Source organism: Patella vulgata, chromosome 9 (genome assembly GCF_932274485.2).
Source record: "Patella vulgata chromosome 9, xgPatVulg1.2, whole genome shotgun sequence".
Lineage (NCBI taxonomy): Eukaryota > Metazoa > Mollusca > Gastropoda > Patellidae > Patella > Patella vulgata.
The window spans coordinates 228,933-256,803 of record NC_065887.2 but is presented as its reverse complement, the minus strand read 5'-3'; the positions used below and the strand labels follow the sequence as shown (position 1 = coordinate 256,803).

Here is a 27,871-nt window from a genome sequence, read left to right as displayed (position 1 = left end):
GCTTCGGAGCGAATGCTGCATTTTAGTCATTTTAATACCCATTTACACTAAATCGGAAATAATTTTTAACTACAAATACGTCAAACGCCTTTATTTATTTTTCCAATATATACAAAAAATGTTTTAGAATTTAATTTGTCGCAGGAAAAAAGTTAATATTTCTAGCTCATTAAGCCGCATCAATGTCATCCTTATCAGTGATTGTCGCGGCCAAGCAAATATTCACTGCGGATCAGTGTGCCTTGTCCGCAGGTCAGTCGATTTTGTTTGCGTGTAGTGTGCACACTACTATATATCAAGCAAACAGAAATGATCGCGTTTATGGACAAATAATTGATTTCAACTTGACGGATAGCTTTTTGAAAACACATTTTGCTGGTCGATAAGGTTTCGTTAGGTGCTAAAAATCTCGATGTGTTGGCATATTTTGCCAATTGCGGACCCTTTTCCGACCAAAGACAGCGTAATTCGTCACTAATATGTCCAGGAGAAGCTTGTTATCCGTTCGGCCATATCACCATCGGATTATTATTACACCAGTAAAATTAAAACGTATGACATGTATTTGGTATGGGATATATTGTTGTCTTGAATCTCAGTTCCTGTGTTTTACCAAAGTTACCCCGGACAAACGCCAATACCCCCTCCCCCCTCCCACACACACACATACACACACACCCACACCGAGTTGTTTGTCCCAGGGCGCTGAGCAGGAGGGCTTGCCTGGCAAGGACATGCGTGTAGTCGTTCGGATGGAACAAAAACAATGAGCTCCCGAGTACACGTTGGCGTGCACGTAAAAGAACCCTTGATTTCAAAACAAGAGTAGGCGTGCTGCGGTCGGGGAAAACATTCCTTCAAAGCACACTGCAAGACGTATAGGCTTCAAGTGTCCATTAGCCCTGTACAGGTGCAGAACACGGACGGTAAACCCCAAGCGCATTGACTCGAAATGAGGTACAGGGGTACCCAATTCCTTTCATTTCATCTTTAGGGGATCGGGTCATAACCGACAACGTAGTGGGGTTGGGTGGCCGAACGGTTTATCGTTGGGGGCGTTAGATTATCCGCCTGTACATGACAAGAAGTAGAGTCACCAGCTGTCAACCCCGTGGGTCCTCCGGTTTCCTCCCACAGCTAAAGATCATATTGAAATGAAAGTGAGCCATATGTTAGTCCCGAAATTACCCAGTTAATGTCGAGTGGGCGTTACCCCCCCCCCCCCCCCTCTCTCTCTCACTCATTTCTTTTGTGTCGATATTGTCCGACCGATATTCAAGAAAATGTCAAGTTGACAGTTTTGAGTACACAATTTGACCTTTGTACTTCAAGGTCGTGTGTTATTTTATATCAGTAAGTATTTTAAATTTGATTTATATACAAATACAGATCTAGCGAGGGTGGGGATTTCAACAGCACTAAGAGCGTCTTTGCGTTCACGCCAACGTGTACATCGGACCCCATTGTTCGTCCCATTTGGATGGCCCAATGGTTTAACGCATGCGCTTTAGATCATAAGGTCTGTCATTGAGTCAAGTGACGTGGTTCCACATTAGGCTAAGATGGTTTCCCAACCCCACTCAGATATTGTTTCAAAGAATAGTGGCGTGGATTTCGATTCCCCGCTTTTATGTGACATGGAGTAGGGTCTCCTGCTCTACCTTGTGGGTTTTCTCCGGTTTCCTCCCACTGCTAAAGACCCCTACGCGCAAGCAAATTATTGAAATAAAATTGAACCATGTGTTACTCCTGAAATGACCTAGTTTGTGTCTTGTGGACGTTAAACCCCATTTCTCTCTGAGTCTTTGGGCATACAATCAAGGCCATGGCCCGCCTCAGGGTATCACCAGCAAGGCATTGCCCCCGGGGTATCACCATCAAGGAGATGGCCCCGCGGTATCTCCATCAAGGAGTTCGCCCCGGGGTATCACCATCAAGGAGTTCGCCCCGGGGTATCACCATCAAGGCGTTAGCCCGCCTCAGGGTATCACCATCAAGGTGTTGCCCCCGGGGTATCACCATCAAGGAGTTGGCCCCGGGGTATCACCATCAAGGAGTTGGCCCCGGGGTATCACCATCAAGGAGTTCGCCCCGCGGTATCTCCATCAAGGAGTTCGCCCTGGGGTATCACAATCAAGGGGTTGACCTCGGGGTATCACCATCAAGGAGTTGGCCCCGGGGTATCACCATCAAGGAGTTGGCCCCGGGGTATCACCATCAAGGAGTTCGCCCCGGGGTATCTCCATCAAGGAGTTCGCCCCGGGGTATCACCATCAAGGGGTTGACCTCGGGGTATCACCATCAAGGCGTTGCCCCCGGGGTATCACCAAACCCCTGCACATCACGGCATATTATAAAGACTAATTCAAGTTTAAATTTTAAAACTGCAACGTGTGTGCAATAAACGGTCTTCATATGATAACAATCGGAAGCTATGAAGTCTAAATATATTTTACGTTTAGCGTTTCATAAGTTGATAAAAATAAATATTGCTGACGCGAGGGTACTTCTGTGGGTGTGTTATCAAACGTAAGGAAATATTATATGGAAAATGTTATATACGAATGTTATTTGTCGATTTTGGTCAATACTCGTCTACTTAGAACACGTGCGACATGGGTGCCCAGTGCGAGCGGTAACAGCTTAAGTATATTATGGTATTGATTTTTCCCGCCAAATTTCTCCAGAAAGACTTCTTACAGCTTTATACTTAGGTTGTTTTAGAACACTCTGTATCGCAGCTTTACATTAGATTCGTCCATTTCAATTCATTTTGTAAATCATTGACAGGTAAAAATACCTTAATCGGGGAATACGCCTTCAAGTCATCTGGAACCGAGCGCGAAACTGGTAGTTAATTATTCATTTTTTGTTGAGCCGTTTGATTTCCATGAAAACTACTGAAAGTTTGTTTGTGTTTGCCTGCAGGTGAGGTTTGTGGGTTTTTTTTCAATTTTCTGTGGTGTTTTTGCTAGGGAATATAATTTGATATGTGGTTTGTAAATTTATTGTCTAGTGGTTCGGATGGGGCGACAAACGGCGTGTACTTAAAAGAACCCTTGACAATTGGAATTTGATATAAGAAAAGGCCGTAGCGCCGCTGTCAGGGCAAAAGTTTTAAACATATAGTGAGTCATAGCACACTGTACGGCGTATTAACCAAGTCGGAGCAGAACAGTAGGACGTTAAACCCCATTCATTTCATTTATAGATGAAGTTACTAATTCAACTTGAGAAAAATTGAGATAAAAAAAAAAAAAAAACATAAACAAACCGATAACAGGACTTGTTTTAAAATATTTTGATTTTATTCGAAGTCTTTATATTTGAAGATTATTGAGGTAGGTTGATGAGGATGGGGTGGATGGGGTCTTCCGACGGGCCTATCATTATTTATTTAAATGGTTATTTTTAAAAAAACTAAGTCCCTTTAAAAAAAAAAGAAGAAAAAAACCTGTTAAATATAAGGTGTGGCCGCCTGTTCCTTGTCGGCGGACGGCGATAGACCTAATTACCGGTGAATATTCTGGAAGGACGAGCAAAAAACTTTAAGCACTACATTTTTTTAAATAATTACGAATCTAAAAATATGTAACCATCACAAATCAACCGCCACGAAAGTGTTTAAAAACAACTCTGAAATGTTACATAACCGTGTACGTCCTTGGCCATTAAAAAAGCGTTATACCCAGGTCAGCATATCTTCGGTAAATTCCGTGACTTTCCGTAGTAAACAGTGCGAATCCATTTCCGGTTTTGAGTCGACTTGAAGTAGTAACAGAATGGCACGAAAAAACTTCAGAGCAGGTAAAATGGTGTAAAATGAAAACATATTATTTTAACAGTAGTCGTTTATGTTGAATATTTAATTAATTGAAGTATTTTCGGTGTTTAACTGGAGATTTAGCTTGCACGTTTTATAATTAGGTCTGAGAAAGTTCCAAGAAATTTTCGCCTTCATTTTCTTCTACTGCACTGAGCCGACTCAACCGGCTTCTCTGACTGAAAGCCTTCCAAATTGAAATGACGACAAATGAAACTTGAGACGTTGAGTTGTGAAATTTATTTGCTTACGGATTGTCATCAGCAGAATTTCCTTTTCGTTTATCACCGTTTTAGTTGGAATATATTGTATTTACTTTGTGATTTAAGGCCGAATTTTTTGACGAGTGACACTGACAGTGACATTTGTAGGCTAGAGTATTTTAAATTTACAAAATTGAAAATCAACCCCCAGAGGCTGTCTGGCACACAAGGAAGACTAGAAATCATACCCTCACCCTCTTTGCATTTCAGGGAGAGTTACTCCCAGTTTTTATTTAAATAGTATAATTAGGAAACACATTGTGACTATGATTTTGCTCCTGCAAGAACAGTTATAACGGTGGGGTGGTGGATGGCTGGATGCTGTATCATAAGGCCTGTCACTGAATCAACTGCCATGGTTTTGAATCCCCGGTTGTACGTGACAAGGAGTAGGGTTGCCTGTCCAACCTCGTGGACTTTCTCCAGGTCCTCCGGTTTCCTCCCACTGCTAAAGACCCCTAGTGCCACAAGCGAATTATTGTTGGTCCCGAAATTACCTAGTCTGTGTCGCGTGGACGTTAAACCCCATATCTCTTTCTCACTCTGCAAGAACAGTTATGACTTGCGATATTAAATTTATCATAATTTTCTCAAAACCTTGATAGGCTACTTTTTCTAGACAGACATGGATTGATTTGATTTCAGCATTTTTTTCAATAAGTTCAATCAAGCACCACAGCTAATAATAACATGCATTAATGTACAGGCAATGTAAATTGTGGGCAGATTGTTGTATCTTGGTCAGTGCTATTTTATAATGAAAGTCAACACTGCAAGAAAATGGCAGCTTCAAAAACTATGTATAGGTCAAGATGTCTTGATAGGGCGTAATCATAAAAACTTTACTTTTAATAACTGCCAATGCCACTAGAAGGGGAGATAAATGGGGTTTGGATATTTGTATTGGCACAACATATAATAAACTGATAATACATGTACAATATAAGGTTTTGGACACGGCAGTGGGCGCAATGAAGGTCTAGAATTAGGTAAAAAGATGATATAAATTTTATAAACCTGGTGTTATTGTGATTTAAAGTTGGTAGATTGCTAGCTGTTTTATTGGTTTGTCCAATCTGTCACAGCTGTCACAGATATTATCATGCACACTCAGTTTTGATCATACCTTATCGTTTTGTTTCCCACTTATTTATCTTTTGTTCGGTGTTTTGATTGGTATTAATAAAAATACTTTTAATTATGTAAGAGCTAAATCTGCTATTGCACATCTTTTATTTGGCTTCAAATGTCATATAAATTATTACTTAGACATTTATTCATATGACAAGCCTATAATCAACTCGCTAGAACATACGATTGGCCTAGATTTAAAAATTTAATGATAAATGGATAGTCTAAGACGTAGCCTCAATTGTCCAGTACCATTGCTACGATGATATCTTCAGACAGTCATAACTTCACCCAGAATAGAGTTATTTGAATGAAAATTTTCAAAATATTTACTTTTAATCATCTATGCTACAATGTACAACAGTCATGCATTAAATTTACAGGCGATGGAAGCGAGGAATAATTCATAATAAAATAGAAAGAATTGATGCCTAGTGATCTGTGTGGGTGTATGGGGGGGGGGGGGAGCAGTGGTTTAAAATCTCCGCTTTAGATCATAAGGTCAATCATTAAACAAACATGCATTATGCAAGAGCAAAATCTGCTTATTACAAGTCTTTCTTTAGGCCTGAAATGTTATCTAAATTATCAATTAGACCAGGGTTCAATTTAAGCGGTATCGCATCGCAAAAGGCGATTTAAATCGCGGTAAAAGCGATAGAATTATTTTATTCATTAGCCAAAAATTGCTTTCAAACTTGTGAAGTGCGATTCATTATATATTTTGGGTGAAAATACTTCATTTGGATAATCACGACTAATTTCATTAATAAATCGGTAAATTGGAGAAAATACCGTAGACTGGATAACCTGCTCTAATTGACGTCAGGCAATAACTGCAGCGGTAGTGTATGTTTAGCTTGTGGATTAGAGCCGAAACTGTGCAATATTTTCTTAATAATGGAATTTAACGGTATAAAAATATTTTGGAATTTGAGAAATACGGCAATAAATCAAAGTAAAGATGAGCGATTTACATAGCCGGTAGGCCGAGGATTGTGATTAGATTGTATCTGACTATAAGACGGTAGGCCGAGGATTGTATCTGACTATAAGAGCTGATTTTAAACTTTGTTTGGGTTTAAGGTAACAATAAGAGGTCGCACGATCAACGTTAAATTTGACTGGATCAATCTTAGACATTAAACAAAAGCTTAATAAAGCTCGTAGCTTACTCATTTTAACGCTGAACGCCATCATTTGGGATGCCCGTCTATTTTTAGTAACACTACGTCAAAACATGTCTGCCCACACTACCTGTCTCTATATGCAAGTCAGAAAAGAGTGAAGTAGTGCCCAGCTCCAGGAAATATATTTGGAGCAAATTGGCCAGAGCATTGTGCCGACAGGGAAACGCCATAAAACAACATTCATTCATTCAAGTAATATAAAATAAACTAAGACACGTTATTTAATTGTTAATGTTAATTATTTATTTGTTAAGTGTTACATGTACATGTAAATGAATAATAAAACAAGACTAAAGATTATAATATTGTTTATTTATCAGAATTGCAAATTTTTGTGATGTACGGTTTACTGCTCCTCAAATCTGAGCAAATGCTATTCAAATTTTGAATTGATTAGCCAAAATGTAAATGTGTCACAAAAATTTGATACTCATTTGTTTTAGACTAAATTGAACCCTGAATTAGACATTAATTAACTTATCCAGACCATAATCAACTCTCGATGTCAAGGCTAGCCTTCGATGATGGCTGGATTAGATTCCTATATGCCGTTAACGGCCATTGATAATTAAATCAAAAAAAGTGGATAATCGAGACTATGCTGTTTATATTAATGATTTTAGTAATGATGACCGAGACTGTGCAAAAATTTCACCCGCTTCGTTCTCGGCTCATAGTGGATCAATTTGACTGAAATTTTCAGCAAATTACCTTTACACTATCTAGTTTTTAACTATTATAGTGAGAACGGCCATCTCTTTATCTTATCTCCCATAATGTATCTTTGAGTCAAGTTTAATCCCAAGTTTAGACGTGTCCAGGTTTGGGATCACGGTCGATCACCGGCCTGCCCAACCTTATGGGTTTTCTCTGACTCTTCAGTTTTTTCTAGGGGATCACGTGGCTAAGTGGGTAAGACGTTAGCTCGCTAGCCTGGAGGTCGGGTGTTCGATCCCTGCATTGGCCGAGAAAGTTCATCCAGATTTTCCGGCGTGATTCCCCCTTGTCAGTGATGCAGGACGGAGGGCCTGTCAAGGACAGCTGTCTAGTCCTTCGGATGAGGCGAAAAAACGAGGTCCCATGTGTACATTGGAATGCACGTAACAGATCCCTTGGCAGTTGGAATTCGATATAAGAGTAGGCGATAATGCCGCTGCCCGGGCAAAATTTTCCTCATAGCACACTGTATGGCGTATGCCCGTCTTCATTAGCCCATTATAAGAGCAGAACAGTAGGACGTTAAACCCCATTTCATTTCATTTCGGGTTTTTCTTTTCTCTGTTGAATGAACCTACATATGTGCAATCGAATCACTTCGATAAAATTGTACCACATTTTAGTCCCAAAATGATCTAGTGTTGTGTGGAGTGGATGTTTAACTCCATTTTTCTCTCTCAATATATTGATTTATTGATATATACATGTGTAAAAGAAATGAAATGGGGTCTCGAACATCCTACTGTTCTGCTCTGACTGGGGCTAAAGACGTACATAAGTCATACAGTGTGCTATGAGGGAAATTTGCTCAGCAGCAACTCTATAGCTTACTCTTATATTGAATTCCAGCTGCTAAGGGATCTTTTACGTGCACGTGAATGTGTACACATGGCCTCGGTTTTTCATACATGTACCATGCGAACGACTAGTATGACATACATGTACCATGTGAACGACTAGTATGACATACATGTACCATGCGAACGACTAGTATGACATACATGTACCATGCGAACGACTAGTATGACATACATGTACCATGCGAACGACTAGTATGACATACATGTATTGTCGTTTAGAATTATATTTATGAGCATATTTCTAATTAAAATATTGTACAGCCACTAGTAGGCCTAAATAACATTATTATAAAATATTGTACTCCGACTAGTAGGCCTAAATATATAATTATAAAATATAGTACACCGACTAGTAGGCCTAAATATATTATTATAAAATATTGTACACCACTAGTAGGCCTAACTATGTTGTGTTTATGCTAACAGTAGAAAGAACAAGAAGTCTATCAAATTCCGGGTATTTTTTCAAAATTATTTCATGAGTTGTTGCCCTTGATAAATTTCAGTGTCTTGTAAATATTTTACCATGAGTTGTTGACCTTGATAACTTTTCAGTACATTTACCTTGTAAATATGCCCTCATGAGTTTTTGCCCTTGAAAACTTTTCAGTACATGTATTTTGTATTTATATGCTCCCATTACATGTACTTACTAAAAAAAAAAATAAAACAATGTGAAAAACCTTTATGGATAAAAAAATTATGAAATGCGACAATCTTAACGGACGGCTCGGAGGACATGTACATGTAGCTGCTATGGACGTGTGTGTCGTTGCCTGGCAGTGTTTGTATATAATATGATATGTTGATATAATATTAATTTATGGGGAATATTTCCTGAATACTGTGTAAATATAGATATTTTATATTACATGTGTTTGTGATTTGTGGGACTGATAAGAAATGGGTGTGGTTATTTTGTCATCAAATTATTTCCTAATTTTAACCGATTTACCTACATGTACTAACCTAATTAAGACTATACCGTATATCTACATGTATTGTTCACATATTTTAATGATTTTCTGAACAATGAAATACAGGCCTGTTATTGTTGTTCTGTGTGAAGATGTATTACATGTATGTAATAGCTAAATCTGCCTGTTGCAGGGTTTTTTTGTCCTCAAATTTTATTTAAATCATTGAAGATACATTGTGGGAGATTCGATATCGAGTTGGCAGTTCTCACTATAAACTAGATAATGTAAAGGCAATTTTCTGAAAATTTCATTCAAATTGATCCACCATGAATCAGTATGAAACGAGAACTAAGCGGTTGAAATTTCCGCCTAGCCTCGATCATCATTACTAAAATCAGTACGATATACAGCATAGTCTCGATTATCCATTTAATCGTTAAATCGAGAAGGAAAGTTATGCAGTAAATCGGCTCATAATCCACTAAAGATCGCAGGCTAGCGCTGCCATCTAGAGTTGATTATGGCCTGGATAGGTTAATTAATGTCTAATTAATAGTTTATATAACATTTCAGACCTAAAGAAAGACCTGCAATAGACAGATTTAGCTCTTGCATAATTTATGTTAAATAAGAGATTTATTCACATGCCAAGCCCATGATCAACTCTCTAGACCATCAGATGGTTTTGATTTTTAACGGATTTAAACACGATCAGCAGTTAATAATTTATTTTAACAATGGATAATCAAGACATTGTCTGTTATTATAACAATGTTAGCAATGATAATCAAGACTACACTGTTCTTCAAACGGTCATAACTTCGCCCAGAAAAATTAATTTGAATGAAATTTTCAATATACATGTATTCCCTTTTCATTATCTGTTTTTGAACTACATGTATTATAGCTACAACTGTCAGCTCTTCATCTAAATCTAACATACATGTAATGTATCTTTAATTACATGAATAAATAGTGCTAGAGAGCCACAGTGGTTCAGTGAGTAGTGTAAGACACAGATATACTAACAAGCTAGGGAACCACAGTGGTTCAGTGAGTAGTGTAAGACACAGATATACTAACAAGCTAGGGAACCACAGTGGTTCAGTGAGTAGAGTAAGACACAGATATACTAACAAGCTAGGGAACCACAGTGGTTCAGTGAGTAGAGTAAAACACAGATATACTAACAAGCTAGGGAACCACAGTGGTTCAGTGAGTAGTGTAAGACACAGATATACTAACAAGCTAGAGAGCCATAGTGGTTCAGTGAGTAGTGTAAGACACAGATATACTAACAAGCTAGGGAACCACAGTGGTTCAGTGAGTAGTGTAAGACACAGATATACTAACAAGCTAGAGAGCCACAGTGGTTCAGTGAGTAGAGTAAGACACAGATATACTAACAAGCTAGGGAACCACAGTGGTTCAGTGAGTAGTGTAAGACACAGATATACTAACAACCTAGGGAACCACAGTGGTTCAGTGAGTAGTGTAAGACACAGATATACTAACAAGCTAGAGAGCCACAGTGGTTCAGTGAGTAGAGTAAGACACAGATATACTAACAAGCTAGGGAACCACAGTGGTTCAGTGAGTTGTGTAAGACACAGATATACTAACAAGCTAGGGAACCACAGTGGTTCAGTGAGTAGTGTAAGACACAGATATACTAACAAGCTAGGGAACCACAGTGGTTCAGTGAGTAGGATTAGTGCTAAATGATAAGGCCAGCTCAATTATCGTGATAATTTATACACATGTCTTAAGAAGTTAAATTTTGATTACTTGGGACGAAAATCGTCGGCTTGATGGTACTTAATAATGCTATTTATACTGATGAATTTAATTCTATCAGTAGAATGTCATGGGCGATGATATAGTATATGTATTATCGTCAATATTAGGACACGATAATTATCATATTGCGATAATTTTGGTTATCACGATATACCGGTTTATCAATATTTTTAAATAAGTCCGATATGGTAAAATCGTCGATTTTATCACTATATATCGAAAAACCGGTATATCGCCCAACCCTAGATGGAAATCTGAGGTCGTGGGTACACATTGTCATGCCTCGGAAAGATTCCTTAGTGCAGAAAAGTATGACATTGTCGGATCCCCTAAAAATGAAATGAAAGGGAATGGGGTTGAACCAAGAAGCTCTGTTCAAGTCCTGTTTAGGGTCAATATGCAGGTGTAGAGGGTGTGTGTGTGTGATGATGTTAACGTCCTATTGTTCTGCACCAACTAGGCTAATATAATGAATAGATGGGTATACGTCATACAGTGTGCCATGAAGGCCTACTCTTGTACCAAATTCAAACTGCCAAGGGATCTTTTACGTGCACGTCAATGAAGTATCACTTGTTTTTTCATTTTTTTGCAGGGTGTTTGTTTCAGATGCTAATATCCTGATGTTTTCAAGGTCTCTTTTTGTAGTTTTTTTTTTTTGTTTTAATTACCTTCATTTGTATTTTTTATTTGTAGATAATTCTGCTATAATTCATTTTGATTCAAGAACAAATACAGTGATGGCTCAATCTACAACCAGTCATAACCATGTTAAACAAAAGGTGGGTACAATAAACAGGTGTGACGTCATCCTTTGATGTTGGTGTACCATTATTTCAAATAATGGTGCGGGCAATGTGTCAAGTGTACATTATTTATACTAGTTAATATCGGACCGGTGCGACATATTTCATTGAAATACACGTGCTATATACATGTAGTGTCTATATTTTAAGTTGTTTAATAATCTGGGGCCTGTTTCACGAAATTTTAACTAAGATAAAATCCAAATTTTAGTAATTTGATTGGATAATATTAGATTGATTTTAGTGCTTAGCCAATCAAAAATGAAGTATCTACTAAAATTGAATTTTATCTTTAGTTAAAATTTCGAGAAACAGGGCCCTGGTGCAAGACATTGTGTAATATATTGAAACAATACTTGTTTAATACTTAAAGATACCTTCCTGCATACAAACTTGGTGATTTGATGATATATTTGTACTAAAAACATATTCAAACTAAATAATTTATACTAATTTTGCTTCAAATCCTTTTCAAAACATTGTAATTGCCAAGGAATACCCTGCTATAAAAATCAATCAAAAGAGGTCATGTTTGTGCCACATGACTTACCTATCCCAGTACCTATGAGTGCGAAGTCGGAGGAGAATTCATTGTATACACAAGACGATGTTGTCTTTAATCGTTGATTATTTAATACAAATATCAAATCCTAATTAAATTCTCGGATTATCCACTGCCTGCGTCTTTTTCCGTGATTTTTATCTCAGAAAGTGTTGTACGTCTAACTCTTCATAAAGTTTATCAACATGTACACCAAGCGCTCAATCTTCGCACGCAACCTTCGACGTCACGCGTGCAGGTATTCCTAATCGTCTGTCTGTCGATTAGGGGAACACTTACATTTTTGTCCTGTATACGCTCCATGAGTTTTTTCAGGGAATCCAGTATTTATCTAGTAAGATTGGATATTTCTACTTTCCATATATACCAAAATTGCCATACTTTTATTAGAGCAGGGCTAGAAATTCTTCACTTTTTGCAAGAATCTAAGAGGCTTCTCATATATGGCATCTGCGCGAATCCTCTGAATCTTAAATAATAATACTGTCTAAAAAACAAGATTGTGTTTATTGTGTTAATCTGTCATGGCAGTCCGTGATCCGGAAAAAAATATTTGACTAAATCAATGGACACTTTTTGACATAGTACTTATGTTTTATATTATAATTTATTATTTTTGCATTACATAATGCATTTTCAAGACGGTATGCGCTTGAATGAGAAAAACGAGATTCCTAGGGTAAATGAATAGCATCCAATTGTATACCCGTAGTTTAAAAAACACGCACGGCCGAAAGAACACAAGCTATTTTTAATGGTTTTTTTTGTGCATCCTTCATGTAAATATTCGTAATTTAAATAAAATATCATAATGAATATACTGGGAATTAAACTTGTAATAAACAACATAGACATATATTTGTAGTAAGTCTTCATGGCTATAGATAGATAGATCGATATGTTAAAAACTTTTAATAATATTGGCTAGAAAGTGTCAAGTGAATACTCCGGTGGTATTTCCAACTTTTTATGCATGTTGTCTTTTTTTACATTTAAAAAAACTGATATTATTGACATTTTATAAAATGTCACAATATAGTGATTATATCGCGATATTTTTTTAAAGTATCGCGATATCTGTTTCCAGGGATATCGCCCAGCTCTACACCATGTCATTTCTTCATAGCACAATTTGTAGTCTTTTGTCCATCACGTAACTTGCAAAAGTTTTTATCCATTCGTCGATGATAGACAAACGGCACAATGATAACGTCATAACCACAATTGAAATTGCTATAAAATAAAATTCGTACAACTATGATATAGCTTCAATAGGAATTCAGCATTTGAGATTCTGTCGGGAAAATACCCACTGTTTCTCTTTCTTTGTATTCGGTGTTCTACCAGGGGATTATATTCAATGAAGATTTAAATTTACCTAACAACTGGTCAGTGCATCCATCAATGTATGATCCAGTTATTATTTTAATATTTACCTGTACCTGCACTTTACACGGACGGAGCGTAGAAGAGGTGCGATTCACAAACCATGCCGAGATCGTCTTTATTCGCCACGTGGAGTATTTTACTGAACCTTTTATGAATTATCAGCAAGCGTGTTTTGTTTTTTTACCGGATTGTCAAAATCACCGTTAAATGTGCTAATTGCTCTTATTAAGAACCATATGAGGTATGACTGTTGTTGTAGCCGACAAGCAAGTTGATTGACTTTTTTTTTATTAACAAGTAATAATTACCGCGTTGTAATTTAGCCAAAAGTAGATTGATTTATGATACCATATAGTGATGGATTCATTGTTTTACCAATCGGCTAGATTAATTGTCAGTCGGCTAAAGCCGAAAAAATACAGATGATACTGACCGACATTCAATAGTCAAGACTTGACAATTCTCCGAGATTTTCTTTCTTTTTTATTTAGAAAAATTTTACGCGAATCGTTGTAGATTCGCAATGTAAGCTCTTGCGCGAATCAGATTCGGAGATTCGCGTGAATTTCTAGCCCTGTGGAGATAACCACCCGATAAATACTTTTCTGGGAACCTATCTTTAATGTCTCTCACACTTATTTCAGTGTTGGTCAAAATAGTTTCTCAGCTTGTTTTCCCCTTGACTTGTACATACATGTAAAAAAGATCCCTTGACAGTTGAAATTAGAAATAGGAGTTGGCAGAAATGCTTCAAACTTACTCCCATAGTACACTGTATTGTGTATGTCTGTCTTCATTTGTCCGGTAGGTGCTGATGTAACAATAGCGAGGTTTCCAACCAGTACGAAAAACAAAGTATAAACCCGGCTAACATGCGAAGTATATGTTTAGTTCCACGGTTGTTCACCTGAAACAAGGAATAACACTGTTTAGTTTGGTTAAATAAAAAATATCAAATCAAATCACATTAAATCAACCAAAAATTTCACAGCCCAAAACTTTGCTCAAAATCAGAACAACCTTCTACTGAATCAGAACAATTGCCGACCACTTTGACGCTGATAAACCTTCTACTGAATTGTAAATGTCCAAGCTTTCTATAAAACCGTGAAAATACGAATTTCATCTACAAATTGGCATGAAAATCACGATTCGTACTTCGTTTTTTTTAGCCACGAACATTTCCCAATTTCTTCGTAGAAAATGAACGAACCGAACACCACTTATGTCAAAGAAGTGATGACATCAGAACAAAAGCACTTCGTAGTTCGGAGTTCGTACTGCCTGTGGAACCTCATTTGAGATAACAGATCAGTTTAGTAAAGTAAATACATGTATATTATTTATTTACATCGGGGACAAAAACAGAAATGAAACAGCAACTTGAATAAATGAGGAACAGAAATCAAACAGCAACTTGAATACATGAGGAACATATTACAATAACATGTTGAAGCTTAATAAATTAATAGATGATCTTCTGCCAACTTTGTTTTCCGCAGTTTAATTGCAGAGCCTGTTGTACGTTTAATTGCAGAGCCTGTTGTATGTTTAATTGCAGAGCCTGTTGTACGTTTAATTGCAGAGCCTGTTGTACGATTAAGCCCCTCAATGTCCCAAAACCACCTAACCATTTGATGAGGAAATAACAACCGCTCCCCAAGTCAATCTGGCAGACAATAATCCATTAGGCTGCCAGTTAGTGATACCCTGACATTTTTGCCCACTGCTTGCCCCATGGGTGTTTTTCAGGGAATTCAGTATTTTTCTAGTAAGATTAGGCGTCTCTACTTTCCATATACTAAATTTGCCATACTTTTATTGGAAATGTAGCTTTAAGGAGCACTTTGTCACTATCCTTAAAACATGTAGTTCAAAAAAAGGGAGGTGAATTATTAATATTATGGACTGAATTGACATATAGATATGTAAATTGATTTACAGTACATTAATGATTTTTTGTGATAACTTGTCCATGTATAATATTTCACCTTCATCACTTTCTACTCAGACCAAAGACCCAGTTAAAAAGAATGTGAATTCACAAGTAAGTAGATGGTAGAAGGATCCCAATATATTTTATTTTTAGTTAAAAACAAATCCTCAATTACATCCTTTTTCTTTACCCAATCGTTCATCTTGATGGGTCTGTTGAGTAAGCATCTAGGAGATCTTGATGGGGTTCTAGTGAGTAAGGTGTGTGTGATGGTGGGGGTGGGGTGGGGGTTCAATTGAGTAAGGAGCTGGCTAACTAACCAGGGGTTTGATGTTTCATCCATCTGGATTATTTGACATTGGTGAACGATGTTTTTAATTGTAGGTGTTTGTTTAGATGGAAGGTAAAAACTGAGGACTTGTGTAGATATTAGCATGCTAGATAACATGAACAATATTTGTAGTTGAAGTCTATTAAACAGTGGTTAGCATGTATGCGTTGTATCATAAGTTCTGTCATTGAGTCAACTGGCATGGTTTTGATTCCCCGGTTGTAGGGTTACATGTCCAACCTTGTGGGTTTTCTCCAGGTCCCCCGGTTTCCTCCCATTGCTAAAGACCCCTACGTGCAAGCGAATTATTGAAATAAAATTAAACCATATGTTAGTCCCAAAATGACCTAGTTTGTGTCTCATACAGGAATTATATAAGAGCTAAATTGTAGTATAAATTATTAATTAGACATTTATTAATATGACAAGACCATTATCAACTCTCAATGCCATCGGATGGCTCCGGTTTTAAGTAGATTAGATTGACTCGGCCATATAATGATTTGATTTAAAAATAGAGAAGCGAGACTAAGACTCGAACGACCAGTACGGTGGTTACAATCAATGCAAACATCTTGTCAAAACTACAACCATTGATAACTTGGCTCAAAATAAAGTAATTTGAATAAAATTTTCAACATATTCATTTTGCATTATCTATTTTTGAACTATTACAGCAAGAACAGCCAGCTCTTTATCTAAATCTTACACAATACCCATTTAAAGGGAATAAAACCTTATCTTACAGGTATTTACTCAACCTGATAAAGGAATTCTGGCCTACATCCACTCCAATCAAAAATGTCTGACAAGCAACAGTTTGAAATAGCTACACTGCCATGGACATAACAATTTTATAACTTAGAAATTAGCTACTAAATACCTTTTGAAGAAGAGCAAATATGAAATACTGTGAATTCTGCCACAAATTGACATCTTTCAATTTCAAATGTTGGATCTTAATTCTTGTGCATTGTTTGTTAGTTTTGATATTCCCGGTATTGGCTAAGAACGTAATTTCTAACCCGGTTTCCCTGGTCATTGGTTTAATTCCATCCAATTCCATTCAATTCTGTTTCAGTTCCATTCAATTTCCCTTGTCATTGGTTCAATTCTGTTTCAATTCTATTCAATTTCCCTTGTCATTGGTTTAATTCCGTTCAATTCCATTCATGTCCGTTCAGTTCCTTTCAGTTTCATTATTTACAGAATTATGGAGAAATTGAGACAATCCACTCTAATCCACTCAAATACGGTCTAAATATCCCAGCATTTATAGGTGGTGCTGGCTTGTTTTTGTCGGAGAATACTAGATCGGAGACGGTCCTGCACATATTAGCAATATGACTTCCTATGTGGGTTAGGGTTAGTGCCTGCAGATTTTTGTCCAAATCTTGAGATGCATATCTTCTTTGATTGACATTTAGTAATTGAACATATTAACACAAGGTACAATTTTATGGATACAAAATTACTGAGTTTAATACTAAGCGACGTTTGGACCAGGATACTCTCGTCTTGATCAAGCAAATGATACAGGTATGTAAACTGGGTTAGTGCTAACCCTAACAAGCCTTGACCACGTCTAAAGCTGACCCTATTCCTAACAAGCCTTGACCACGTCTAAAGCTTATCCTATTCCTAACAAGCCATGACCACGCCTAAAGCTTACCCTATTCCTAACCCACAATCCACGTATGACACCATATGTGCAGGACCGTCTGAGATCTAGGGTTCTCCGTTGATGTGATCTGTAGAGGATGATGAATGTTGTGTAATTTTCAGCTCATCATATTGTTGTAAATACATGTAGTGAACAGATATTGAACTATTGTTTGTCTATAATGGTGTTGGTTCGATGTCCTCCTCCTTTCTTAGAGAAATCTGGTAATATCTTATAAACAACCTGATTCATATTCCACGTCTTAGAGAAATCTGGTAATATCTTATAAACAACCTGATTCATATTCCACGTCTTTTTAGTTTTGGTGGGTCTAGTGATTTAACACCTGCGTGGTTTTTTTTGGGGGGGGAGGGCTAGTGATGTTACACCTGTGTGGTTTGAGGGGGGGGGGCTAGTGATGTTACACCTGTGTGGTTTGAGGGGGGGGGCTAGTGATTTAACACCTGTGTGGTTTGAGGGAGGGGGGTCTAGTGGTTTAACACCTGCGCATGAAACCATATGGTCAGTCATTGAGTCGAAGTGGCATGGTTTCGATTCTCCGCTTGTACGTGACAAGGAGATAGGTCGCCTGTCCAACCTCGTGGGATTTCTCCGGGTCCCCTGGTTTCCTCCCACTGCTAAAGATCCCAAGGTGCAAGCGAATTATTGAAATAAATTGAACCATATGTTGGTCCCGAAATGACCTAGTTTGTGTCGAGTGGACGTTAAACCCTCTCTGTTTTCTTTTTTCGTTTTTTGTTGATCCTGAATGATACTGAGAAAAAATGTCGGGTTGAGCATCTATAGTATCACAGATTGTATTATTTATTATTATTGTATTTTCAGGTAACTGCTGTTCGTGAAGTGGTACCAGGTCGAGCCTTTGATGAGATTGTTCTTGTTTTACAGTATTATGATTATAATTCAGAGAAAGCCATTCAAGCTTATCTAGAAGGTTAGTGCCCATACAATAAAAATATCTTGTATATGGGATGGGTGGCTCAGTGAATAAGCCATTCAAGCTTATCTAGAAGGTTAGTGCCCATACTATAAAAATATCTTGTATATGGGATGGGTGGCTCAGTGAATAAGCCATTCAAGCTTATCTAGAAGGTTAGTGCCCATACTATAAAAATATCTTGTATATGGGATGGGGAGCCACGATGATTCAGTGAGTAAGACGTTGGCTTGCCAACCTAGAGGTTTTGCGTTCGATCCCTGTGTTGACCGTGTTACAGTTAAAGTTCATCAGGATTTTCTGGCGTGGTTTACCCTTGTCAATGGTGATGGTGTAGGACGCAGGGCCTGACAAGGACAGCTGTCTAGTCGTTTGGATGAGTTCTCATGTACACATTGGCGTGCAGGTATAAAAACCCTTTGCAGTTGGAATTTGATATAAAAGAGTGGCCTGTTGCGCTGCTGTCCGGGTGAAAACTTCCACATGTATGCCCATCTTCCTTACCTAGAACAACAGGACGTTAACCCCATTTCATTTCTCTTGCATGTTTTTGTTTTGACACAAATTAATTTGGCCTGAATTTTTGTAATAGAAACAGTCTATAATTTAAATATTGTCATATATTTTTCAGATGGTGCTAAGGAAGCTTTACAACAGTGGCACTTCAGTGGAACTAAGGTCAGTGTTGAGTTATAAAAGGGGGTGTTGGTGGGGTTTAGTGGTGGCCAACGACTGGTTTAACGCGTGTACGTCTTAAGGTCTGTCATTGAGTCAAGTGGTGTGGTTTGATTCCCCGCTTGTTCGTGACAAGGAGTAGGGTCGCCTGTCTAACATTGTGAGTTTTCTCTGGGTCCTCCCATTTTCACCCATAGCTAATGAATGAATGAAATGGAGTTTAACATCCTACTGTTTTGCTTCGAACTGGGCTAATGAAAACGGGCATACACCATACAGTGTGCTATGAGGGAAATTTTACCTGGACAGCGGCACTACGGCCTACTCTTATATCGAATTCCAACTGTCAAGTGATCTTTTACGTGCACACCGGACCTCAGTTTTTCGTCCCATCCAAACGACTAGACAGTTGTCCTTGTCAGGCCCTCCATCCTGCATCACTGACAAGGGGAATCACACCAGAAAACCGGGGTGAACTTTCTCGGCCAATGCAGGGATTGAACACCTGATCTCCAGGCTAGCGAGATAGCGTTTTACCCATTAAGCCACCATAGCTAATGGTCCCATTAGATTTGCATTAGACTGAAATTTACGCAGGTGGAAATGCTTGTGGAAACGGCAAGAAAACATCGAGAACATGCCTTAAACTAAGGGGGTACTCGATTGAACGTTCTGGAATTGTATTCTCTCAATCCCCAAAATAGTGACAGTCGAGTGAAAAGGTGGATTTCGGGCTACGACGCATGCGTCGACTGAAAAAGAAAATACCTCAACCAACCATGACAGCCGAAACATATTTGTTGTGTTTAATTACGTCACAATTTTGCTCACACCACCTCCGTTGTCGGGTGTGACAGAACTGAATTCTGTGTTACTCGATTGTAATTCTGTCAATTGGGAACGTTCTGGACTGTGAATCGGGCATCAATTCTGGATTGTAATTCTGTCAATTGGGAACGTTCTGGACTGTGAATCGGGCATCAATTCTGGACGTTCTGCACTGTGAATTGGGCATAGACATCAAAATATCAGGGGGAGATAATCTGTAAAAAAATGTGTGTTTCTGGATCAAAGATATTTCTCATAAACAGTGATTGAAAGTTGAGTAAATTCTTAAGTTATGTCTGAGAATGTTTTGTGAACTCAAATTTGTCATATCTTTCTAAATGCGGAACGGGAATGAACCATTTGGGAATGGTATTCCTTTTAGAGATAGGGAGATGGGAGTGCACGTAAAAGATCCCTTTGCAGTGGGCTGTAGCGCTGCTGTCCAGGCAAAATTTTCCTTGTAGCAGTCTGTATGGCATATGCCCATCTTCATTATCTCAGACGGAGTAGAACAGTGGAAAATGAAACCTTGTTTTATTTCATTTGGAGATTCAACTTTCACAATATTGTATTTTAGGCCCAGAATAAAAAGAAGAGACCACGTAAAGGGAGAGCTGAAGAAGGAGGGGGCGGTACTTCTCCTGACCCCAATTCCTCTCCATCTGTTAACTCCAATAATAACAATATAGACAAACCACACATGTTGAACGGGGACCACACAAAAGGTAAAAATGTTTTTCACATTAATCTGATTAAAACACAGATTTTATTTTGTTTCGTTTTTTTATAGTTCAAAATTTCATTTTACTTGTCTTGACTACACTAGGATCTGGAAGAGTTGTTATATAACCCACGTTCTGGATGATGTGAGGGATTAGCCATTGAAATGGTCTGTTACGGCAAGTTTTTAGCGTAAGGTACACGGAACTCTGGGTAACCCACTAGAAACATCAACGTTGATTGATTAATCAAATGTCTGACATCATAGGGTCAAAAGCCGCTTGTATTACTTCTGACGTGACCTTCCATTACAACTGGTCAGATCTTCATATAGTGTAGGCCATCGAAAGTATAAAAAAACGAAACAAATTATAGATGCGTATTTTAATCAAATTGAAATGTTGTGGAAATTAATTTGGTTGTGAGAATTAATTTGGCTCACTGATTTCTAAGTCATAGGGAGGCTCGGTGTGTCTCAGTGAGTGAAGACAGGGTTAGGGCTAGGGCTAGGGCTAGGGTTAGGGTTAGCTTGGTTAGCTAAACTGGAGGTTCTGTGTTCAATCCCGTCCATCAGGATTTTTTCGGCATGGCTCCCCCTTGTCTGTGGTGTAGGACAAAGCGCCTGGCAAGGTACAATGTATAGTCGTTCGGATAGGGCGCATTTGCCTGCACATAAAAGAACCCTTCACAGTAGGCAGTAGTGCCGCTGTCTTGGCAAAGTTTCATATGCCCGTCTTCATTAGCTCAGTCGGAGCAGAACAGAAGGGCGTTAAACTCCATTTCATTATTTCCAAGCCAACTGATAAGTTACTAGGCCTGAATTCTTGTAAACGGGATATCGATCACTGGTATCGTTTTATCGAACACAATGACATTTAGTGCGTGAAATAGCCTTATTTAACATCCACTTCCACCTACATTTAGTAAACGTGAGGTTGATATGTATGATGTTCGTGATGAAGCCATTTACAGAGATTAAATAACAATACAAAGTATATAGGTGTAAGGCTCCACTAAAGCTTGTAATAGAAACAGTCTACAAAATTTCGACACCAATAGCTGTATTTACTTGTATTTAGACACTAGCGGTTGACCCGACGAAGCAAAGGTATAGCCATAAACTTGAAGTAGTGTAACTCTGAACAGACAAACAAACAAACAAACGACAGTCACAAATATTAGTAGAGATATTAGACCAGCTCCTAATTTCAAAGCCAACTGACATCTAAATTAAATGATAGGCCCTGTCTTCATTAGCTCAGTTCGGGGAGAACAGTAGGACGTTCAACCCCATTTCATTTCATTTAAATGATAGGCCTACAAACTTATTTGTTTATTTTTGTTTATTTATTTGTTTACATATGTTTATTTGTTTATATTTTGTGTTTATTTGTTTCCATTTGTTTATTTATATTTGTATATATTTGTTTACTTTTTTTTTTTTTTAAAGACATATCAGACCAGGCAAGGATACCAGCCGCTAATTACCGGGACCAACAACAATCATATCCAGAGAAATCACGTCCATTGTCTCATCCTAACAATACGTCACTGGACAGGCGCGATAAAGTTCAACTCATCGGAAGTAAATCGTCAGAGATGAACCAAAGAGATAAACAACAACGCAGTAACAACAACAACAGCTCACAAAAAAACTCAGGTAATATTTCTCATTCAGTTTAGTAGTACATGAGGGGGGATAACTCAAGAAAGGAAAGTCAGGTACATGTAAAACCGTTATTTCCAGGCATGCTAGACATGTGCACATGATGAGGCAGTTTAAAATGTGCACGTGCACTGCGGTACATGTTGGGGATCACAGTGCACTGCGGTACATGTTGGGGATCACAGTGCACTGCGGTACGTGTTACAGTCAGTCTGGGATTTAACCTTCTTATATGTAACATCATTTATCTCCTTAATACATCAGTTGTTTTTATACGCCCAGGTAGAAATGTGGTTGTATATTGCCGTTTCCCCTGTCATTTAGATTAGTGAAATTAAGACACCGATTGAATTTCAGCAATTTGCGTTCATTACTTCTGGAGTTATGGCCCTTGTTTCACTTTGTTGGACCTTGTGAATGCTTGCACGACAAAAGTTATCAACCGATCTGTATGAAACTTATATGCATCATTGATATTTGTGAACCACCAGGACGATTTAGCTGCTGTGGGCGTATGTTTCGTTGTCTTTCAACATATCTTTATTGACTGTAAATAAAGTTATACTTTATCCTGTAAAGACACGACTGGCCCAACGTCATTGGACTACACTTGATCAGACGTCAGCTGAGCCCACTTCATTGGACAAAAACATCACTATGACAGCTAGTCATTGGGATGGTTCGAACAATTAAGCGCGGATGTAAGAGAACCCTTGCCTGTAGCACCGCTGTCCATAAACTTCACTCATAGAACGTTGCATAGCCAAGCCCCTCTTTATATTTCTGTCGGTACAGAACATTAGGACGTTAAAAAAAACAACATATCATTTGTTTTAATTTCGTTACAAACGGCAGGGGCGAGGTTGCTGTCTTATTGGTATTTAAAATGTCAAACATGGAATGTTAGGCCCCCCCCTTCCGTGTATGCGGTTTCCCAGGCAAAAAAATCTGTATATTGTAAATGTAATGAGACCATTTCCATATAAGTGTTGCTCGATAAAAGACGTTTTTTCTCGTGGATATTTACTTTCTGGCGTACACACGTGGTGCTCTTCCATCAAGTCAATCAACCCCTAATTCAGCTTGCAAGTGGCATGGTGTTATAAAAATGCAGCTACTGAACTTTGTCATGCTCCATACTGTAAAGAAAATCCTCACTTCTGACGTCATTTACATGGGATTCCCCAAACTTTTCAGCAATTTTTCGTACAGATGGAAATACAAATAAATTGTGTGTGGAACTGCAGCGTTTTTCTGCTTTTGAAATTGGGACTAATTGTGATATGAAACAATATGTATTATAGGGAACAACTCTAGTATAGCAGCAAGTCAGGAAGCTAGACACCAGAGAATTAGAACTATCAGTGAATGCAGCTCATCAAGTTTAACATCAGGACCAGAACATTTTACTATTAAAAAAGCTGGTACGTTGTCAACTGTACAAATTCGATTTTTTTACCGAACATATTATTTGGTTGAATATTGTCTTGATGTTGGCAATAAGTTAAAAGTATATTGGGGAGGGGTGGGGGGGCAAGGTGGGTAAGGCGCTGGCTCGCTAGACTGGAGGTCGGGTGTTTGATCCCTGCATTGGCCGAGAAAGATCATCCAGATTTTCTGGCATGGTTCCCCCTTGTCAGTGATGCAGGACGGAGGGCCTGACAAGGACAGCTGTCTATTCATTCGGATGGAATATAAAAAACTGAGGTCCCATGTACACATTGCCATGCACGTAAAAGATCCCTTGACAGTTGGAATTCGATATAAGAGTAGGTTGTAGTGCCACTGTCCGGGCAAAATTCCTCTCATAGCACAGAGTATGACATATACCCGTCTTTATTAGCCCAGTTGGAGCAGGACAGTAGGACGTTAAACCCCATTTCATATCATTTCATCTCTGTCTCTTATTTGGCCAGTCGGAGCAGAACAGTAGGACGTTAAACCCCATTTCATATCATTTGATTTCTGTCTATTATTTTCCGTTTTGTTATATTTTGGCAGGGTTAGAGAGGTCAGTAAAAGATTTACAGAGACAGCAGTCGTCGTTAGAAAGGTTACGGCGTACTTTTGAAGAAGAGGTGGACAAAGGCCCAAAGAAAATAAAATCTGTCTTTGAAGAAGTGAGAAAAGCTTTATACGACCGAGAGCTTCAGATGATTATAGAATTCGAACAGATGAAACTTGAGTCGAGGGATTTATTTATAATGAGGCAACAGAAAGCTAGTGAGTTAAAAACTAAAATCGATCGAGCAGACTGTATGAACGAGAACGAACTTACAGATTTACGAGCAGACGTTAAGGTAAGATCAAGAAAAGAAACTAATACATCATGAAATTAATGCTAGCTGATGTCAATCTAAGATCAAACAAGAAATTAATGCATCATGAAATTATTGCTAGCTGAAGATATTTGATGTGTGCAAGATATATTTATATGTTTACAGATCAACCTGTACCATTTGCTTGTTAGGCATTTCTCAGATTTAATATTTGTTTTTCTATTTAATCTTAACGGAGGAGAAATATTTATTGATATTAATGCCACTGGTGACACTTCACAGTAATTATTGCTTGCTTTATTTCTTTTTTTAATGCTCGAACATTGCAATATGTCAGTAAATTGTTGTCACCCCTGTCCTGTGGGGGGGTGGATGGCCGAATGGTTAGCACGCGCACACTGTATCATAAGGCCTGTCATTGAGTCAACTGGTGTGGTTTCGAATCTCCTACATGACAAGGAGTACGGGCGCCTTTCCAAACCCTTGGGTTTTCTCCGGGTCCTCCGGTTTCCTCCCACTACTAAAGACCCCTACGTGCAAGCGAAAAATTATTGAAATAAAATTGAACCAAGTGTTTGTGTTGAGTGGGCGTTAAACCCCATTTCTCTCTCTCTCTCTTTCTCGCTCTCTACCCCCCTCCTCTGTCCATGTGGACGCTCTGCAGGCTAAAGTTATTCTGAAATTTATACAATTGCTAGTGGATGACCCGGCACTGCATGGGTTGAAAGTAATTTATCTCCAAACCTGGAAGCGATAGTCCATCGCCACCTAGCCTATGTTTCTCCCCAGTCTGAGCTATCAATATGCACTCAATTTCACCCTTGGGACACCCCTAGCAATATGTACTCAATTTCACCCTTGGGACACCCCTAGTGTAGCCGCCAACTCTGAACAAACAGACAAGAGAGAGAGAAATGTGGTTTAACTAGGTCATTTCAGGACTAACATATGGTTCAATTTTATTTCAATAATTTGCTTGCGAGTTGGGGTCTTTAGCAGTAGGAGGAAATCAGAGGACTCAGAGAAAACCCACGAGGTTGGACAGGCGACCCTACTCCTTGTCGCGTACAACAGGGGAATCCAAACCACGCCAGTTGAGTCAATGACAGACCATATGATACAATGCACATGCTTTACCATTTGGCCCCCCCCCTCCCACCCCCACCCCAAACAGACAAACAACAGTCTCAAATGATTAGTATATAAATTATATGTTCTCAAGGTTAGTGTAGTGATGTTAAACACAATTTAATGTTATTTTATTTTATGTTTCCAGCATTTTGTAAGTGAGAGAAGATTAGATGAAGATTTAGCCAATACGACACGTTTTATGTATGATACAGATAATATTATAGGGGTATGTTTATATTAATTATATCCACATGATTATCAGGGGTTACAGACAATTCAGTCTAATTGCTAACCACTGCACCTCCAAACAGCACACAAATCGATACGACACAGGGAATGTGAATTGTTAATCAAGCTGTTAGCCGCATAATTTACACTGTTGAAGGTGTCCTGGAATAGTCACTGAACGTGTTCTCAAAGAATGTCTTGATGGTGTCTTTGCAGTGTTGACATGGATGGTAGTCTTGAAGGTGTTCTGAAAGAATGTCTTGTAGGGTTGATATAGAGGGTGTTCTGGAAGAACATAATTAACCACTGTGAATGTGATTAGAACTTGACCACAGATATATAAATGTCTTATTTATTATCATTTCAGGAAATAAAAAAGTTTGGATTAAGTAAGTACATGAATGTTTTCTGTTATTCTACTAGGACTATGATCATCAAATTTTATTTTTAGTTCTTAGGGGGTCTTCATAAATAAAATAAAATGGGGTTTTTCCAGTTTAGGAGCAGGGCCCTTATTCACGAAAACTTAAACTAAGATACAATCGAAATTTTAAGAAATACTGCTATTCGATTGGCTGACCAGTAAAATCAATTTGCATATATCCAATAAAGTTGCAGTATTTCTTAAAATTTCGGTTGTAACTTAGTTTAAGTTTTCGTGAATAAGGGCCCGGAACTGTAGGACATTAAAATGTCCTACTGTTCTGCTCCTAAACTGGGTTATGAAGACGGGGATACGCCATACAGTGTGCTATGAGGGAAATTTTGTCCAGACAGCGGCCCTACAACCTGCTCTTATATCAAATTCCTACTGCCAAGGGTTCTTTTACGTGCACGCCAATGTGTACACAGAACTTCAGTTTTTCGTCCCAATATCCTGGAATATCTTGATGAACTTTCTCGGGTAACAAAAGGATAGAACATGGGGCACCCAGGTTAGCCAGCCAATTCCTTACTCACTGAAGCAGAGAGACTCGTGGGTTGTGATAAGTAAAAAGCTACATGAGTCACATGAACAATGTTTGTTTAAAATTGAAAACTTAAAGATTTAGAAACCGCAGAAACATGAGAAGTAAACCCTGTGATTAATCCTCGATTTGATGATGGTAGTTAAAAACCCACCCCCACTCCCCAATTACACACGTAACCATGGAAATGTAAATTCTATATGTCAGTCTCAAAAGAATTAAATTATTTAACCCAGTTCCAATCTTTTTCCTTCAAACTGCTTGTTGTACTCGCCAGCTTATGAAATAATAAGTCAATTCCAGGGGTCTCGATAACCGGGTTCTCATCGCAGTTTGCGAATCAAATCGTGCCCGTTGCTAATCAATTTTCTAAAAAGTAGCTAACTTGATTCGCACAAATGCTAATCATAAATTTTGCTTCTTTTATTTTTCACACGGTTAATTTTATGTCCACTTTTTAACTGTAAAGATTTGTGGACAGTTTTTATAGTGATTTTTCGGCATTTCTTTGCCAGCTTAGTCACGATCATCTAGTATCTAATACCTATTACTGCTAAAATGCGGGTACTAAATGACAAATTTATAACGGAGATTTGCAGCAAGGAATTTTCGATCGACGACAGCGATCTTCCTATCGTAGTTGTAGGCTAAAGTCTTTCAAATTTACCGACATATCATCGATGCAATTGCAAGTATTGATGTTACTGTTAGCTCCCGATGCATCGACGCGTAAAATATTATTTGATTGAAATCAGCACAGACGAGTGAATGGCTATTACGTCAACAAATAGCATGGTCGTGAATTTTGAATGTTCAAAAGACGAATCAACCCAGAAATGTCCTCGATATTATTTCAATAGGCCTACTAGTACTACTACGTTTTGACCGGTTATAACACATAATAATATGTCATGAGAGAGGGTACACAGCAATGAGCAGACAATGAAATATTTTTGACAATAATTTTGAAATAGTGTGACTGAAATAGTGAAATAAAAGTTTTGCATAATATCGTAAAATTCAACAG

At 38.2% G+C, this 27,871-nt stretch overlaps 1 protein-coding gene across 1 annotated transcript; it reads left to right on the top strand.

Annotated features, from left to right (window-relative positions):
* The first annotated feature begins 3,421 nt into the window (after nucleotides 1-3,421).
* LOC126832447 (spermatogenesis-associated serine-rich protein 2) lies at nucleotides 3,422-25,889 on the top strand. Its single transcript, XM_056103221.1, has 10 exons — nucleotides 3,422-3,807; nucleotides 11,401-11,486; nucleotides 15,473-15,508; nucleotides 18,238-18,346; nucleotides 18,981-19,027; nucleotides 20,430-20,577; nucleotides 22,023-22,232; nucleotides 23,543-23,662; nucleotides 24,240-24,538; nucleotides 25,794-25,889. The coding sequence occupies exons 1-10, from the start codon at nucleotides 3,783-3,785 to the stop codon at nucleotides 25,887-25,889; spliced, it is 1,176 nt and encodes a 391-aa protein (XP_055959196.1). The 5' UTR covers nucleotides 3,422-3,782.
* Nucleotides 25,890-27,871: the final 1,982 nt, after the last annotated feature.